This window comes from Colobus angolensis, unplaced genomic scaffold (genome assembly GCF_000951035.1).
Source record: "Colobus angolensis palliatus isolate OR3802 unplaced genomic scaffold, Cang.pa_1.0 Scaffold187, whole genome shotgun sequence".
NCBI lineage: Eukaryota > Metazoa > Chordata > Mammalia > Primates > Cercopithecidae > Colobus > Colobus angolensis.
The window spans coordinates 1768803-1783111 of record NW_012115010.1 but is presented as its reverse complement, the minus strand read 5'-3'; the positions used below and the strand labels follow the sequence as shown (position 1 = coordinate 1783111).

The 14309-nt window shown below is 55.0% G+C and overlaps 2 protein-coding genes across 3 annotated transcripts in view; both read left to right on the top strand.

Annotated features, from left to right (window-relative positions):
* The window catches only part of KIF18B (kinesin family member 18B), a 53041-nt gene extending 41966 nt beyond the window's left edge, over positions 1-11075 (top strand). The window contains exon 17 of the mRNA XM_011940173.1: positions 10922-11075. The gene's annotated coding sequence lies outside the window, so the exon portion shown is untranslated. The remainder of the gene's footprint in view (positions 1-10921) is intronic.
* Positions 3186-14075, top strand: GFAP (glial fibrillary acidic protein). 2 transcript variants are annotated; one of them, XM_011940131.1, is made up of 9 exons: positions 3186-4138; positions 5085-5145; positions 5350-5445; positions 5918-6079; positions 7629-7754; positions 7969-8189; positions 8764-8807; positions 11550-11635; positions 12312-14075. In XM_011940131.1, exons 1-9 carry the CDS (start codon positions 3342-3344, stop codon positions 12351-12353), a joined length of 1635 nt encoding a protein of 544 aa, XP_011795521.1. In that variant the 5' UTR covers positions 3186-3341; the 3' UTR covers positions 12354-14075. The 2 variants fall into 2 exon arrangements, with proteins under 2 accessions (XP_011795521.1, XP_011795522.1); XM_011940132.1 differs by lacking the exons at positions 11550-11635; positions 12312-14075 and adding an exon at positions 9164-9756.
* The last annotated feature ends 234 nt before the right edge of the window (positions 14076-14309 follow it).

Sequence of the window (14309 nt, the reverse complement as noted above, 5' to 3'; positions counted from 1 at the left end):
AAAAAAAAAAAAAGAGAGAGAGAGAGAGAACATACTGTCATACTGTCCACCACTAGGGCTTGGTACATGAATGCATATAGTGGAAAATCATGCAGCTGTTAAATGATGATGCAGACAAATATTTATTGATATGGAAAGATGTTCACAACATATTGTTGAGTGAGAAAAGCAAATTACAAAATAATTTGTACAGCATGAGCCCATTTTGAAAAACATGATTTTATATGTGTGGAAAAAATCTGGTAGTGTTTACCTCCAGGTGGCAAAATGATGGCTAATTACATTTTTTTGTATTGCTTATCTATAGTTTCTGACTTTTCTACAGTGAATATTTAATTAAAAAGATAATGAAAGTTTGGAAAACAACCATGATCAAATCTGTCTGTATCTTTGGTTCTCTGTGCAGACATCTTTATATCGTTAAGGGTTGGCCAGGCATGATCTATGTGTACCGGTTGTACAAGTCATGCCTATAATCCCAGCACTTTGGGAGGAAGAGGTTGGAGGGTCGCTTGAGCCCAGCAGTTCGAGACCAGCCTGGGCAACATGGCGAAACCTTGTCAAAAATGAGCTGGGCATGGTGGTGTACTTCTGTGGTCCCAGCTACTTGGGAGGCTGAGGTGGGTGGATCGCTTCAGCCAGGGAGGTTGAGGCTGCAGTGAGCTGTGATAGCACCACTGCACTCTAGCCTGGGCAACAGAGCAAGACCCTGTCTCAAAAAGCAAAAACAAGATAGTTAAGGGTTGAGTGTGAGGAAAGGTCTGAGGGTTGAGAGGGAGTGGAGGATGCACCTGGGCCTGTGACAGGGGCCCATGGAGGTGGCTGATGGCAAAGGCTGGGGGACTCCAACTGCTGATGCTGAAACAAGCTTGTGTTTCACATACATAGGGACAGTTAACTGAGCTTCAATGACAAGCACCTCCTGCTCATCACATCTTTTCTCTCCAGGACAGCTTTGCTCTCATTTTAACTAGACTTCCCTTGAACCAAAAGGGAAAACCACATGCTGTGACTTGCTAGGCAGCCTGGAAAGGCGGGCCACTCCTAGCCACAGAGATGAGAGTTGAGACAAGAGCTCATCCCTAGTCTTCCTTTTCTATTTTGTTTATTTTATTTTTTTATTTATTGAGACAGAGTCTCACTCTGTCACCCAGGCCGGAGTGCAGTGATGCGACCTTGGCTCACTGCAGTCTCCACTTCCTGGGCTCAGGTGATCCTCCCACCTCAGCCTCCCGAATAGCTGGGACCACAGGAATGCACTACCATACCTGGCTAATTTTTTGGTTCACCACATTGCCCAGGCTGGTCTCGAACTCCTGGACTCAAGCAATCCGCCCACCTTGGCCTCCCAAAGTGCTAGCATCACACACATGAGCCACTACGCCCAGCCTTGCTCTTCCTTTAAAGCCTCCTGTCCTTCTCCAGGTCCCCAATTTATAGCAGGATCAAAGGTCACTGGGCGCTTGCCCCCTCTTCAAGATTTCTCTCCCTATGTCACTGCTCAGGCCCAGAGTCAGATGTGACTAGAGCCTAAGGGGCTCTCACCTCCCTCTCTGTGCTGGGACTCACAAGGGGGACCTCAGCAGGCAGTCTGTCCGTCACATGCCCAAATGAAGAGCATGCCCTGGGCTGGGCACAGTGGCGCACAACTGTAATCCCAGCACTTTGGGAGGCTGATGTGGGAGGATCGCTTAAGCCCAGAAGTTCTAGACCAGCCTGGGTGACATGGCAAGACCCTATCTCTACAAAAAAAGTTAAAAAATTAGCCTGGTATGGTGATGCACACCTGTAGTCCCAGCTATTCAGGAGGCTGAGGTGAGAGGATTGCTTGACGCTGGGAGGTTGAGGCTGCAGTGAGTCATGGTTGCACCATTGCACTCCAGCCAGGGTGACAGTGAGACCCTGTCTCAAAAGACAAAAAAAAAAAAAAAGAACATATCCTGGTATGGAGTAGGGGACATTGCTCTCACAGGCTTGGGAGCCTGAGCTGGCTCTGTGAGCTGGGGAGGAGGCAGACAGCCAGGCCTTGTCTGCAAGCAGACCTGGCAGCGCTGGGCTGGCTGCCCCCCAGGGCCTCCTCTTCATGCCCAGTGAATGACTCACCTTGGCACAGACACAATGGTCAGGGGTGGGCACACTGCCTGCTTCCCGCCGCACCCCAGTCCCCCTCAAATGCCTTCCGAGAAGCCCATTGAGCAGGGGGCTTGCATTGCACCCCAGCCTGACAGCCTGGCATCTTGGGATAAAAGCAGCACAGCCCCCTAGGGGCTGCCCTTGCTGTGTGGCGCCACTGGCGGTGGAGAACAAGGCTCTATTCAGCAAGTGCCCGGGAAAGGGGATCAGGGGAGGCCCAGGCGTGGACAGTGGGTGGCAGGCGGGAAGAGGAGAGCTGTCTGCTTCCCAGAAGTCCAAGTACACAAATGGGTGAGGGGACTGGGCAGGGTTCTGACCCTGTGGGACCAGAGTGGAGGGCGTAGATGGACCTGAAGTCTCCAGGGACAACAGGGCCCAGGTCTCAGGCTCCCAGTTGGGCTCAGTGGCTCCTGCATTTCCAAACCCATCAATCCCCAGAGGTCCTTCCTATCTCCCCAGGTTGATGTGTGGGAACTCGAGGAAATAAATCTCCAGTGGGAGACGGAAGGATAAAGACTCAAGCCAGCACAGCCAGCTCATGCGTAACTGCTTTGTGGAGCTGTCAAGGCCTGGGCTCTGGGAGAGAGGCACAGGGAGGCCAGGCAAGGAAGGAGTGACCCGGAGGGACAGACCCAGGGGCTAAAGTCCTGATAGGGCAAGAGAGTGCCAGCCCCCTCTTGCCCTATAAAGACCTCCACTGCCACATACAGGCCATGATTGATGCTTAGACAAAGGGCTGGTGTCAATCCCAGCCCCCAGCCCCAGAACTCCAGGGAATGAATGGGCAGAGAGCAGGAATATGGGATATCTGTGTTCGAGGGGAGGACACCAGGAGTCCTGGGAATGCGGACTAGTAGGAAATGATAATATAGGCACCCCTTGAGGGTACTGAACAGGTTCATTCTTCGCCAAATTCCCAGCACCTTGCAGGTACTTACAGCTGAGTGAGAGAAGGCCTGGGTTATGAAATCAAAAAGTTGGAAAGCAGGTCAGAGGTCATCTGTACAGCCCTTCCTTCCTTTTTTTTTTTTCCCCTCTTGAGACAGGGTCTCTCTCTGTTGCCCAGGCTGGAGTGGCGCAAACACAGCTCACTGCAGCCTCAACCTACTGGGCTCAAGCAATCCTTCAGCCTCAGCCTCCCAAAGTGCTTGGATTACAAGCATGAGCCACCCCACCCAGCCCTTTTCTTCCTTTTTAATTGATGCATAATGATTGTAAGTATTCATCATGGTCCAACCAACCCCTTCTTGACCCAGCTTCCTAGAGAGAGGGTCCTCTTGCTTCAGTGGTCAGGGCCCCAGACCCATGGTCTGGCTCCAGGCACCACCTGCCTCATGCAGGAGTTGGCGTGCCCAGGAAGCTCTGCCTCTGGGCACAGTTACCTCAATGGGGTGAGGGGAGCTCTCCCCATAGCTGGGCAGCGGCCCAACCCCACCCCCTCAGGCTATGCCAGGGGGCGTTGCCAGGGGCAGCCGGGCATCGCCAGTCCAGCCCACTCCTTCATAAAGCCCTCGCATCCCAGGAGCGAGCAGAGCCAGGGTAGGATGGAGAGGAGACGCATCACCTCTGCTGCTCGCCGCTCCTACGTCTCCTCGGGGGAGATGATGGTGGGGGGCCTGGCTCCTGGCCGCCGTCTGGGTCCTGGCACCCGCCTCTCCCTGGCTCGAATGCCCCCTCCACTCCCGACCCGGGTGGACTTCTCCCTGGCCGGAGCACTCAATGCTGGCTTCAAGGAGACCCGGGCCAGTGAGCGGGCAGAGATGATGGAGCTCAATGACCGCTTCGCCAGCTACATCGAGAAGGTTCGCTTCCTGGAACAGCAAAACAAGGCGCTGGCTGCGGAGCTGAATCAGCTGCGGGCCAAGGAGCCCACCAAGCTGGCCGACGTCTACCAGGCTGAGCTGAGAGAGCTGCGACTGCGGCTCGATCAACTCACCGCCAACAGTGCCCGGCTGGAGGTCGAGAGGGACAATCTGGCACAGGACCTGGGCACCGTGAGGCAGAAGTGAGGAGGGGATGGGGAAAGGGGGCCTTGTGAGCAGAGGGGGCTGAATCCCCGAGAGAGAGTGCCCGAGAAGTCTCAGGCAAGGGCTGAGCCTCCCTGCTCCCTGGGTCTCCCTACCTCTTGATGGGGCACTATCCTTGCCCCCCAACATGATGGCAGGGACCAGAAACAGCCCCAGGACCCCAGGGATCTGATTCCCACATGCCTTCTGCCAGGGAGCCAGGGTCCCCTCAGCACCTCCCCACTGGGGAAAGCAGTGCAGGAGCGCTGGGTCCCCAGCAGCTGGGCCCTTGTGTTTCATTCATGGCTGGGCTTTGTGACTGTGGGCAGCGAGCTCACCTATTGTGAGCCTGGGTCCATATAAAGGAGGAGTTGGAAGCAGAGAAGGTTGGTGTCCATGAGGGAGATTGGGTTCTGGGGTAAAGGAAGTGAGGGAAAGAGCAGGCAGGCCTAGGTGCAGAGCACAGGTGACTCCCTGCCACCAGCTTGTGACCCCTGTCAAGTCACTTTGACTTGCACAGCTGTGAAGCGGAGCTCATAATAAAATTCATTTCAAAAGGTGGTTACCTGGGATCAGAGGAATCCCCAGGGGCATGGCGCTTCACTGAGCTGACAGGACATGCGTGTGTGCCTTCAAGTGCAAGAGGATGTGTGTGTGTGTGTGTGTGTGTGCAGCAGTGTGTGTACGCTGGTGGATGCGCCTGTGTGAGAAGCAGGTGCACCAACCCTGATAAGGCACCTTAGTAATGAGTTAAGGCAAAAGCCCACATCTGCTCATCCTCCAGACAAGGCCTCTGTCTAAGGCCCCCCAACCCTTACTCCTCCTGCTGCTCTACTGGTCCTGGCTGGGGGTGGTCTCTGTGACAGCTGCCTCCAGGGAGATTGAGGCGGGTAGCCAAGTGTCCTCAGAAGAGCCTGGACCCAGGAATGTGTCCCCCCACTCCAGGCTCCAGGATGAAACCAACCTGAGGCTGGAAGCCGAGAACAACCTGGCTGCCTATAGACAGGTCAGGGAGGTGGAGGGGAGGGGCAAGGGAGGGAGGAAAGGGTTGATGGCCACTCATCCAAACACAGCCCCCAAGCTCAGCCCTCCACAGCAATGTGCTGCTCCCCACTGACCCAGAAGGAGGGGTAAGGCAAGGCTGAGGAATGAGGAGGAGGAGCCTGGGGTCCGAGTGGCCCTCTACTCCTCACCCCTCCTGCCACTCCAGGAAGCAGATGAAGCCACCCTGGCCCGTCTGGATCTGGAGAGGAAGATTGAGTCGCTGGAGGAGGAGATCCGGTTCTTGAGGAAGATCCACGAGGAGGTGAGGCCAGGGCAGAGGAAGAAAAGCTCAACACAGAGACTGCAACTGAGAGAGGGAGAGACAGAGACAGAGAGGCTATCCTGTGTCCAAGGCTTAACAGGCTTACTCCCCACCCTCCCAGTCAAGATTGGACTCCTCACCTCCCCCATCTCTTCTGCTTCCTTGGAACTTTTGTCACCACTTTGCCCTCCCTCTTCCATCTTCCTTCAGATAGACACGCGCCCCTCCCAGATAACACTCAAGCCCCTTGTAGTCTCTGAGAGAGACACTCAGAGAGGGGAGAGAAACAAAGATTGGCAGGTAGAGACAGGAAATGAAAGACAGAGAGAAAGGCAGTAAGGGAGACAGAAAGAGATGAGAGAACATTCTAACCCCTGGCCGAGGGGCAGGAAGAAGGAGACATGATGCTGTGAGGAACCGCAGCTGTGGCCTGTACCCTGAGGCCTGGTACCCCTTCTCTCACTCTGGCCAGGAGGTTCGGGAACTCCAGGAGCAACTGGCCCGACAGCAGGTCCATGTGGAGCTGGACGTGGCCAAGCCAGACCTCACCGCAGCCCTGAAAGAGATCCGCACGCAGTATGAGGCAATGGCGTCCAGCAACATGCATGAAGCTGAGGAGTGGTACCGTTCCAAGGTAGCCCTGTCTGTGGGCCAGCCTGCCTCCTCCAGGCAGCCCTTCTTGCTCCATACAAGAGAATGGGGGAAGGAGGGTGGAAGAAGCTGGGAGAATATCCTCTCCAGGTGACTGACCTTCACCAGAGAAGTGAGATGACTTGCCCAGGGCCACACAGGCACTACTGCTTTCAAAAGTGCCCGTTATTATTACTGCTACTATTGCTATTATTAGTAGTAGCTGATACTGTTCTGTGCTAAGCTCTGTGCTTTTCATGCATCACCCTACTATGAAGTAGGTGCTGTTCTTTGACAGACGAGAGAGCTGAAGTCCAGAGAGGTTAACTAATTTGCTCAAAGTCACACAGCTCCTAAGTGGTAGAGTTGGATTTCCAACTGTAGCCCATCTCACTTGGGAGCCTGCATTCCATGCCTCTGCCAGTCTGTTTTGGGTTACTGAGCCTCTACCGTATGCCAGGCACCCCCCAGAACACAGAGAGGTGTCTGAGCTGGAAGGTGTGATGTTGACGTGCACCCAAACATAGTGCTCGTAGAGAACACCACAGCTCGGAGCTTACATGTAGTGTGGGAGCCAGGAAAGACGCTGTAGGTGGGGCATTTGGGCTAGGCAGGACAGGCAGGCTGTGGACAGGAAGAGAAGAAGGGAGGGCCATTTCTGGTGGAGGACAGAGCCTGGAGTCAGAAAAGCACAGAGAAGCAGAGCCCGAAGATGCTGGCCTAGCCAGTGTACCTAGCTGAGGAGTGTAAGTAGTAGAAGCCACTGGCGTCTGAGCAGGGTGAAGGCCCAATGGGGCTGGGAGGACCTCCCTGCAGGCGGGGGAGAAAGGGCTATTAGAACCCAGGGTGAGGCCAGGCATGGTGGTTCACACCTGTAATCCCAGCACTTTGGGAGGCTGAGGCAGGTGGATCACCTGAGGTCAGCAGTTCAAGACTAGCCTGGCTGATATGGCGAAACCCTGTCTCTACTAAAAACACAAAATTAGCCGGACATGGAGGCATGCACCTGTGTAATCCCAGCTACTTGGGAGGCTGGGGCAAAAGAACTGCTTGAACCTGGGAGACAGAGGTTGCAGTGACCCGAAATTGTGCCACTGCACTCCAACCTGGACTACAAGAGCGAGACTCTGTCTCAAAAACAAAAAAACAAAAAACAAAAAACAAAAAACAAAAAAAAAAAAACACCCAGGGCTTCGCTCGCCAAAACCCACTGTCCACTGTGGCAGACGACAGCGTTCAGTCCACAGATACAGCTGTCAGTGTGGAAGGTTCTGGATTCTGTGGCACTATTCATTCATTCGCTTGCTGACCAGATGTTGTGCTAGGTGCTGAGGTCTGGCAGCCGCTACCTTGCCCGCATCCCTGGGTCACAGTTGTTGGGAAAAGTCCCAGCTAGGGCCAACGTCCTGGGGTTGACTGGCGTGCTGGTCACCTCCCTGATCTTCCAGAGCCTGTGCCTGCCCATGGGCCCACACAGTGCCCTATATGTGTCTCCCACCCGCAGCCCCGCGGCCCCAGGCCGCCCTCAGTCTATGGCCCCTCTCCCCATCTAGTTTGCAGACCTGACAGACGCTGCTGCCCGCAACGCGGAGCTGCTCCGCCAGGCCAAGCACGAGGCCAACGACTACCGGCGCCAGTTGCAGTCCTTGACCTGCGACCTGGAGTCTCTGCGAGGCACGGTGAGCGTGGCCAGGGCAGGACGGGGACAGGCGGAGCGGCGACGGCCACCCCAGGAGATGCCAGGGGAGAAGGACCGGGGCGAGGACCTGGGTCGAGGGCGGGGCCCGAACGTTACCCTCGGGCTAGAGGAGGGGCCTGGGGCCGGGGGCGGGGCCTCGAAGCCTCGCCAAGTCGGGTCGGGGCTCGGCGGGACTGGCCAGCTCCATCCCACAGAACGAGTCCCTGGAGAGGCAGATGCGCGAGCAGGAGGAGCGCCACGCGCGGGAGGCGGCCAGTTACCAAGAGGCGCTGGCGCGGCTGGAGGAAGAGGGGCAGAGCCTCAAGGACGAGATGGCCCGCCACTTGCAGGAGTACCAGGAGCTGCTCAACGTCAAGCTGGCCCTGGACATCGAGATCGCCACCTACAGGAAGCTGCTGGAGGGCGAGGAGAACCGGTGAGCCCTGATCACAGCTCTGGGGACGTCTCCCTGTGGCCTCTTCGTAGAGCTCCCCTTGCCCCCTTCATGGACTGAGTCTTTTTCAGCCTTGTGTCCAGATCCCTTCCTACCTCAATGCCCAGCACAGTGCCTGCCTCACACACAGCAGGCAGTCACTAGATGTTTGATGAATGAATGGATGGATGGATTCGACCAATACTGAATAGGCCTCAAGGCCAAGGACTTGGGTCACCCTCCAAACTAAGAGGCTTACTCCCCACCCTCCCAGCCAAGATTAGACTCCGCACCTCACCCATCTCTTCTGCCTCCTTGGAATGTTTTTCACCACTTTCTCCTCCCTCTTCCATCTTCCTTCAGATAGACGTGCGCCCCTCCCAGATAACACTCAAGCCTCTTGCAGACTTTTGGAATTCCAGATATCATGTTGGCTGCTGGGGAAAGCTAGGAGATGGAGTTAGACTTTCCTGGCAAGGAAAAGGGTGTTTAAGTTGTTATGATGGCCCTGGACCAAGACCCAGCCTAGGGGTGTCCCAGGCAGCCTGGGCAGCCTTTTCCCTCTGCTTTCTTTCAGGATCACCATTCCTGTGCAGACCTTCTCCAACCTGCAGATCCGAGGTCAGTAGAGCAGGGTCTCGTGGGAAGGGCACCGGAGTCCTGCCCCCTCCTCCAGGGCCTGTAGGTTGCTCCGGACTGGGACTGAGGACCAGGGCAAAGGGATCCACGCTCTCCCTGGCAGTCTTCGTGACGCCGCAGCGCTCCTAGCCGGAGCCTATCATCCCAGGGTACTTCTAGGCGAGACTTGCCGCTGCCCCTGTCCTGCTAGGCCCTGGGTCCCTCTTCCCCTCCCTGCACCTCATTCCACAGCAGAACTGGGTGAGATCTCCACATCTGCCCTGTCTGCAGATCCCTGAGCAAGCACTGCCCTTCTGAGTGTTTTCTGTTTTTGTTTTTTTAACTGCTTGTCACTACAGGGGGCAAAAGCACCAAAGACGGGGAAAATCACAAGGTCACAAGACATCTCAAAAGCCTCACAATACGAGTTATACCAATACAGGCTCACCAGATTGTAAATGGAGCACCGCCAGCTCGCGGTTAGCTGCCTGCCTCTCAGACACGGCGCTTTGCCCAGCTTGACAGGGAGTGAGCCTAACGCACCTCATCCTCCTAATCCTACTGAGCTCCCTCCTCCCAGGGTTCCCCTAAAGGGCCTGGACTGCATCATTTTCCCAGGAACCACAGGGCCCAGGCCAGGACGTGGTACAGAGTAACTTACATTAAACCGGCAGAGCTGGTTAGTGATAAAGGTGGTGAGTCCTTGGGTGCGCAGCTGAGCTGCTCCGGGGCCTCTGAGCAAGCAGCAGCCTCTGTCTCACCTCTTCCCGTCACTGGGAGGGCCCCTTGGGTCTCGCTGTGCCTGGGGGCCAGGCTCTCTGCTTTATTCTTTCATCCCTGAGGCTCCATGGCTCAGCTCAGTGCTGACTCAGTCCAGAGGATTTTTCCCTCAGGACCGCTGCTCGTGCAGTGAATAAAGTTTTATGTTCCCTGCTCTTAATGTTAAATGTTAGTGAATGTGACATGTTATATTTTTCTCTCTGAGGTGGGGAGAAGAGCTAAATTACTTTTTACTTGCATGTGGCCCTCAAATGATTCTTAGCTAAAGAACAAAATTCCTCTTCTTCTAGGCTAGAATATTTAGGACCACTAGATATGCATGTCCCAGGGCTTAATTTAGCATCAGAAAGGTTAACCAGGCTGACTAGTAGAGGTAATATTGCCAAATCCTAGATAGTCACAGGTCACTAAGGTACAGATAAGTGGCAGAGAGAAGTAGGAAAGAGGAAAGGGGACAGGAAAGGGACCTATGTGTATTGAGCACTAATATGTGCCACATGTTTAACAGCCTTTATTTTAGTTAATTGTCTCCTCTCTCCCACCTACAGAAGTAGGCCCCATCATCCTTATTTTATAGATGAGGAACCTGAGGCTGGGAGAGGTCAATTAACTTGCCCAGAGTCATGTGGCTGGTTGGTGGCTGAGCTGGGACTTCTTTTTTTTTTCTTTTGAGACGGAGTCTCGCTCTGTCGCCCAGGCTGGAGTGCAGTGGCCGGATCTCAGCTCACTGCAAGCTCCGCCTCCTGGGTTTATGCCATTCTCCGGCCTCAGCCTCCCGAGTAGCTGGGACTACAGGCGCCCGCCACCTCACCCGGCTAGTTTTTTTTTTTTGTATTTTTTAGTAGAGACGGGGTTTCACCGTGTTATCCAGGATGGTCTCAATCTCCTGACCTTGTGATCCACCGTCTTGGCCTCCCAAAGTGCTGGGATTACAGGCTTAAGCCACCGCGCCCGGCCAAGTTGGGACTTCTTGAGCTCTGGTCTTCTGATCTCTTCCCTCCCCTCCCCTCCCCTTCCTTCCTTCCACAGAGCATCCCTCTGTCACCCAGGCTGGAGTGCAGTGGTGCAATCTCGGCTCACTGCAACCTCCACCTCCCAGGTTCAAGCAATTCTTGGTCCTCAGTCTCCCGAGTAGCGGGGATTATAGGTGTGAGCTACCACATCTGGCTACTTTTTCTTTCTTTCTTTCTTTTTTCTTTTCTTTTCTTTTTTGAAACAGAGTCTTACTCTGTTGCTCAGACTGGAGTGCAGTGGCGTGATCTCAGCTCACTGCAACCTCCGCCTCCCAGGTTCAAGTGATTCTCCTGTGTCAGCCTCCTGAGTAGCTGGGACTACAGGCACCCGTCACTATACCCGGCTAATTTTTGTATTTTTAGTAGAGACGGGGTTTCACCATATTGATCAGGCTGGTCTCAAACTCCTGACCTCAGGCGATCCACCTGCCTATGTTTCCCAAAGTGCTGGGATAACAGGTGTGAGCTACCATGCCTGGCCTATTTTTTGTATTTTTAGTAGAGGTTTCACCATGTTGGCCAGGGTGGTCTCAAACTCCTGGCCTCAAGTGATCCATCCGTCTTGACCTCCCAAAGTGCTGGCATTACAGGCGTGAGCCACCGCACCCTGCCTGGTCTCCTGATTTCAAAGCCTGCGTGTCCTTCCTCGATGCCGTGCTGGATTTTCAGAAACCTAGGTGCCAGGCCAGGGCTTGCAGAGGGGCTGAAATGAAGCCAGGCCAGAAGACAGAGCAGCCAGGACTCTAACTGGACAGAGCAGCTAGGACTTGGGCAGCAGCACTATTGGGATTTGGGGGCTCTCCAGCCCATTTGGAAGAGCCTAGGCTCTCTCTGACCAGTTGCATAGGTTCTCATACTCATGATGGCGGGGTGCGATGGGGAAGCCGGGCGTGGGAGAGGATGACTCATGCCCTGAAAGTCCATGAGAGGCCTCCTCTCCTCACATCTGCAGAAACCAGCCTGGACACCAAGTCTGTGTCAGAAGGCCACCTCAAGAGGAACATCGTGGTGAAGACTGTGGAGATGCGGGATGGAGAGGTACGGAGGGATTCAGGCCCAGTCAGGCTCTGGCTGGCCCCAGGGATTCTCAAGGCCAGGCAGTGGAGGAAAGCCTGGGACTGGCACATAGAAGGTCCCCAATAACTCCCAGGAGCCCCCTAAGGAATTCTGGAGGAGAGCAAGGAACCTGAATGTAATTCCGTTTCTTCAGTCCCTTCATAGGCTGTTCTAAGGGGAGCCTTGGTACCAAAGCCACTAGATTGGGTCCTAACACACGCTGTCTCTTTCTCACCCTCAAACTCAGGGGCCTGGCTTGCCAGGGATAAAAAGAGAATTAAAGTTAGCAGCTTTCACTTCCAACTCTAGCAGAGACGGTTGGAGATGGGGATGGCTTTCCATTTCCAGCTTGGTAAAAGGAAACTACCAGGGGAATGGGAAGAGGGGATTTGGCGTATCCCCCAGGCCACTTCAACCACAGTGGGAACTCATCTTACTGCAGCAGCTTACCACGTGCCAGGCACGATGCTAAATGCTTTCCCAGTGTTATCTCACCACCCGCTCTGACCACCACGCAAGGCAGCTGTGGTTACTATCAAGAAAAGAAAGACCTGGGAAGCGGGGGACTTGCCCAAGGTTACACAGCTTCATGGTGGTGGACCTGGGGTCTGCGTGAACTCCTAACTGTTGCACTGTGCATGTTCCCTGTCCCCTGCAGGTCATTAAGGAGTCCAAGCAGGAGCACAAGGATGTGATGTGAGGCAGGACCCAGCTGGTGGCCTCTGTCCCATCTCATGAGGAGCCCGAGCAGAAGCAGGATAGTTGCTCCACCTCTGCTGGTGCATTTCCCCAGACCTGAGCTCCCTGCCACCCCAGCTGCTCCCCTCCCTCCTCTATCCCTAGGCCAGCTTGCTGCCCTAGGCTCCGTCAGTATTAGGCCTGCCAGACGGCACCCACCCAGCACCCAGCAACTCCAACTAACAAGAAACTCACCCCCAAGGGGCAGTCTGGAGGGGCATGGCCAGCAGCTTGGGTTAGAATGAGGAGGAAGGAGAGAAGGGGAGGAGGGTTGGAGGGGGAACCTACTACGTCGCCCTCCACATCCCTGATACCTGTTGTTATGGAAACTGTTGCCAGAGCTGGAGGTTCTCTCAGGGTATCTGGGAACTGTGCCTCTGAGTTTCCTCAGGCTGCTGGAGGAAAACTGAGACTCAGACAGGAAAGGCAAGGCCCCACAGACAATGTATCCTTGGCCAGAGGCTTGTTTTGTTTTTTGGTTTTTATGAGGCGAGGTCTCCTATGCTGCCCAGGCTGACCTTGAACTCCTGGGCTCAAGCAGTCTTCCCACCTCAGCCTCCTGTGTAGCTGGGATTACAGGCTCGAGCCACCATGCCCAGCTCAGAGGGTTGTTCTTCTAGACTGACCCTGATCAGTCTAAGATGGGTGGGGACGTCCTGCCACATGGGGCAGTCACCTGCCCAGATCCCAGAGGGACCTCCTGAGCGATGACTCAAGTGTCTCAGTCTACCTGAGCTGCCATCCAGGGGCCCTGTCTGTGGGCATGCTGCGGGCAGGTGGGGGCTTGATTCTCAGCACTTGGGGGATCTGTCGTGTACGTGGAGAGGGATGGGGTGCTGGGAGGGATACAGGGGGGCTGCCTGGTCCCCAGTGGTGGGTACAGAGAGGTCAAGCCCAGGAGGACTGCCCCGTGCAGACTGGAAGGGACGCTGGTAGAGATGGTGGAGGAGGCAATTGGGACGGCGCTAGGCATCCAAGTAGGGGTTGTGGGTGACCAGTTGCACTTGGCCTCTGGGTTGTGGGAATTAAGGAAGTGACTTATCCTCTTGAAGATGCTGAAACAGGAGAGAAAGGGGATGTATCCATGGGGGCAGGGCATGACTTTGTCCCAGTTCTAAAGGCCTCTTCCTTGCTGTGTCATCCCAGGCCACCCCAGCCTCTGAGCCCCTGGGACTGCTGCTTCTTGACCCCCGTAAGCCACTGCCACACGTCTGACCCTCTCCACCCCATAGTGAGCGGCTGCTTTTCCTTAAGCCAAGGGCCTCTTGCGGTCCCTTCTTACTCACACACAAAATGTACCCAGTATTTTAGGTAGCGCCATATTTTACAATTTGTAAAACAGGCACGAGCAAAATGAAGACACTGGCTCATATTCCTGCAGCCTGGAGGCCGGGTGCTCAGGGCTGACATGTCCACCCTAGTACACCCACTCTGCTTTTTAACTGGGCAGACCGGTAAGCAGACTGGTGGGATCTGTGCCCAGAAATGGGACTGGGAGGGCCCACTTCAGGGTTCTCCTCTCCCCTCTAAGACTGAAGAAGGGTCCTTCCCCTCTCCCCAAGACTTGGTGTCCTTTCCCTCCACTCCTTCCTGCCGCCTGCTGCTGCTGCTGCTAATCTTCAGGGCACTGCTGCTGCCTTTAGTCGCTGAGGAAAAATAAAGACACATGCTGCGCCCTTCCCCAGAGTGGACTCGGATCTGTTTATGAGAGGGTGGGACTGGGGCCAAGTGTAGCCTTTGACAAGACCAACTCACTTCTTATTACTGATCATCTCTGGAGCCCATGCCCTCATCAAATCCCACCCGCAGCCAAAGAGGACATACACCAGCTCCCTCCACTCTCTTCTTCCTTCCTTTCCCTGCTACTTGCAACTCAACCAGCACAATCCTCAGAGGCAAGAAAGTAAAGCAGCTCAAA

What these genes read in the sequence shown, in the direction of transcription:
- GFAP (XM_011940131.1), top strand. Translation starts at nt 3,342, where the DNA reads ATGATTGTAAGTATTCATCATGGTCCAACCAACCCCTTCTTGACCCAG. An exon ending in TGAGGAAGATCCACGAGGAG is followed by an intron (nt 5,446 to 5,917) that starts GTGAGGCCAGGG and finishes CACTCTGGCCAG; the next exon opens with GAGGTTCGGGAACTCCAGGA. An exon ending in TGGAGTCTCTGCGAGGCACG is followed by an intron (nt 7,755 to 7,968) that starts GTGAGCGTGGCC and finishes TCCATCCCACAG; the next exon opens with AACGAGTCCCTGGAGAGGCA.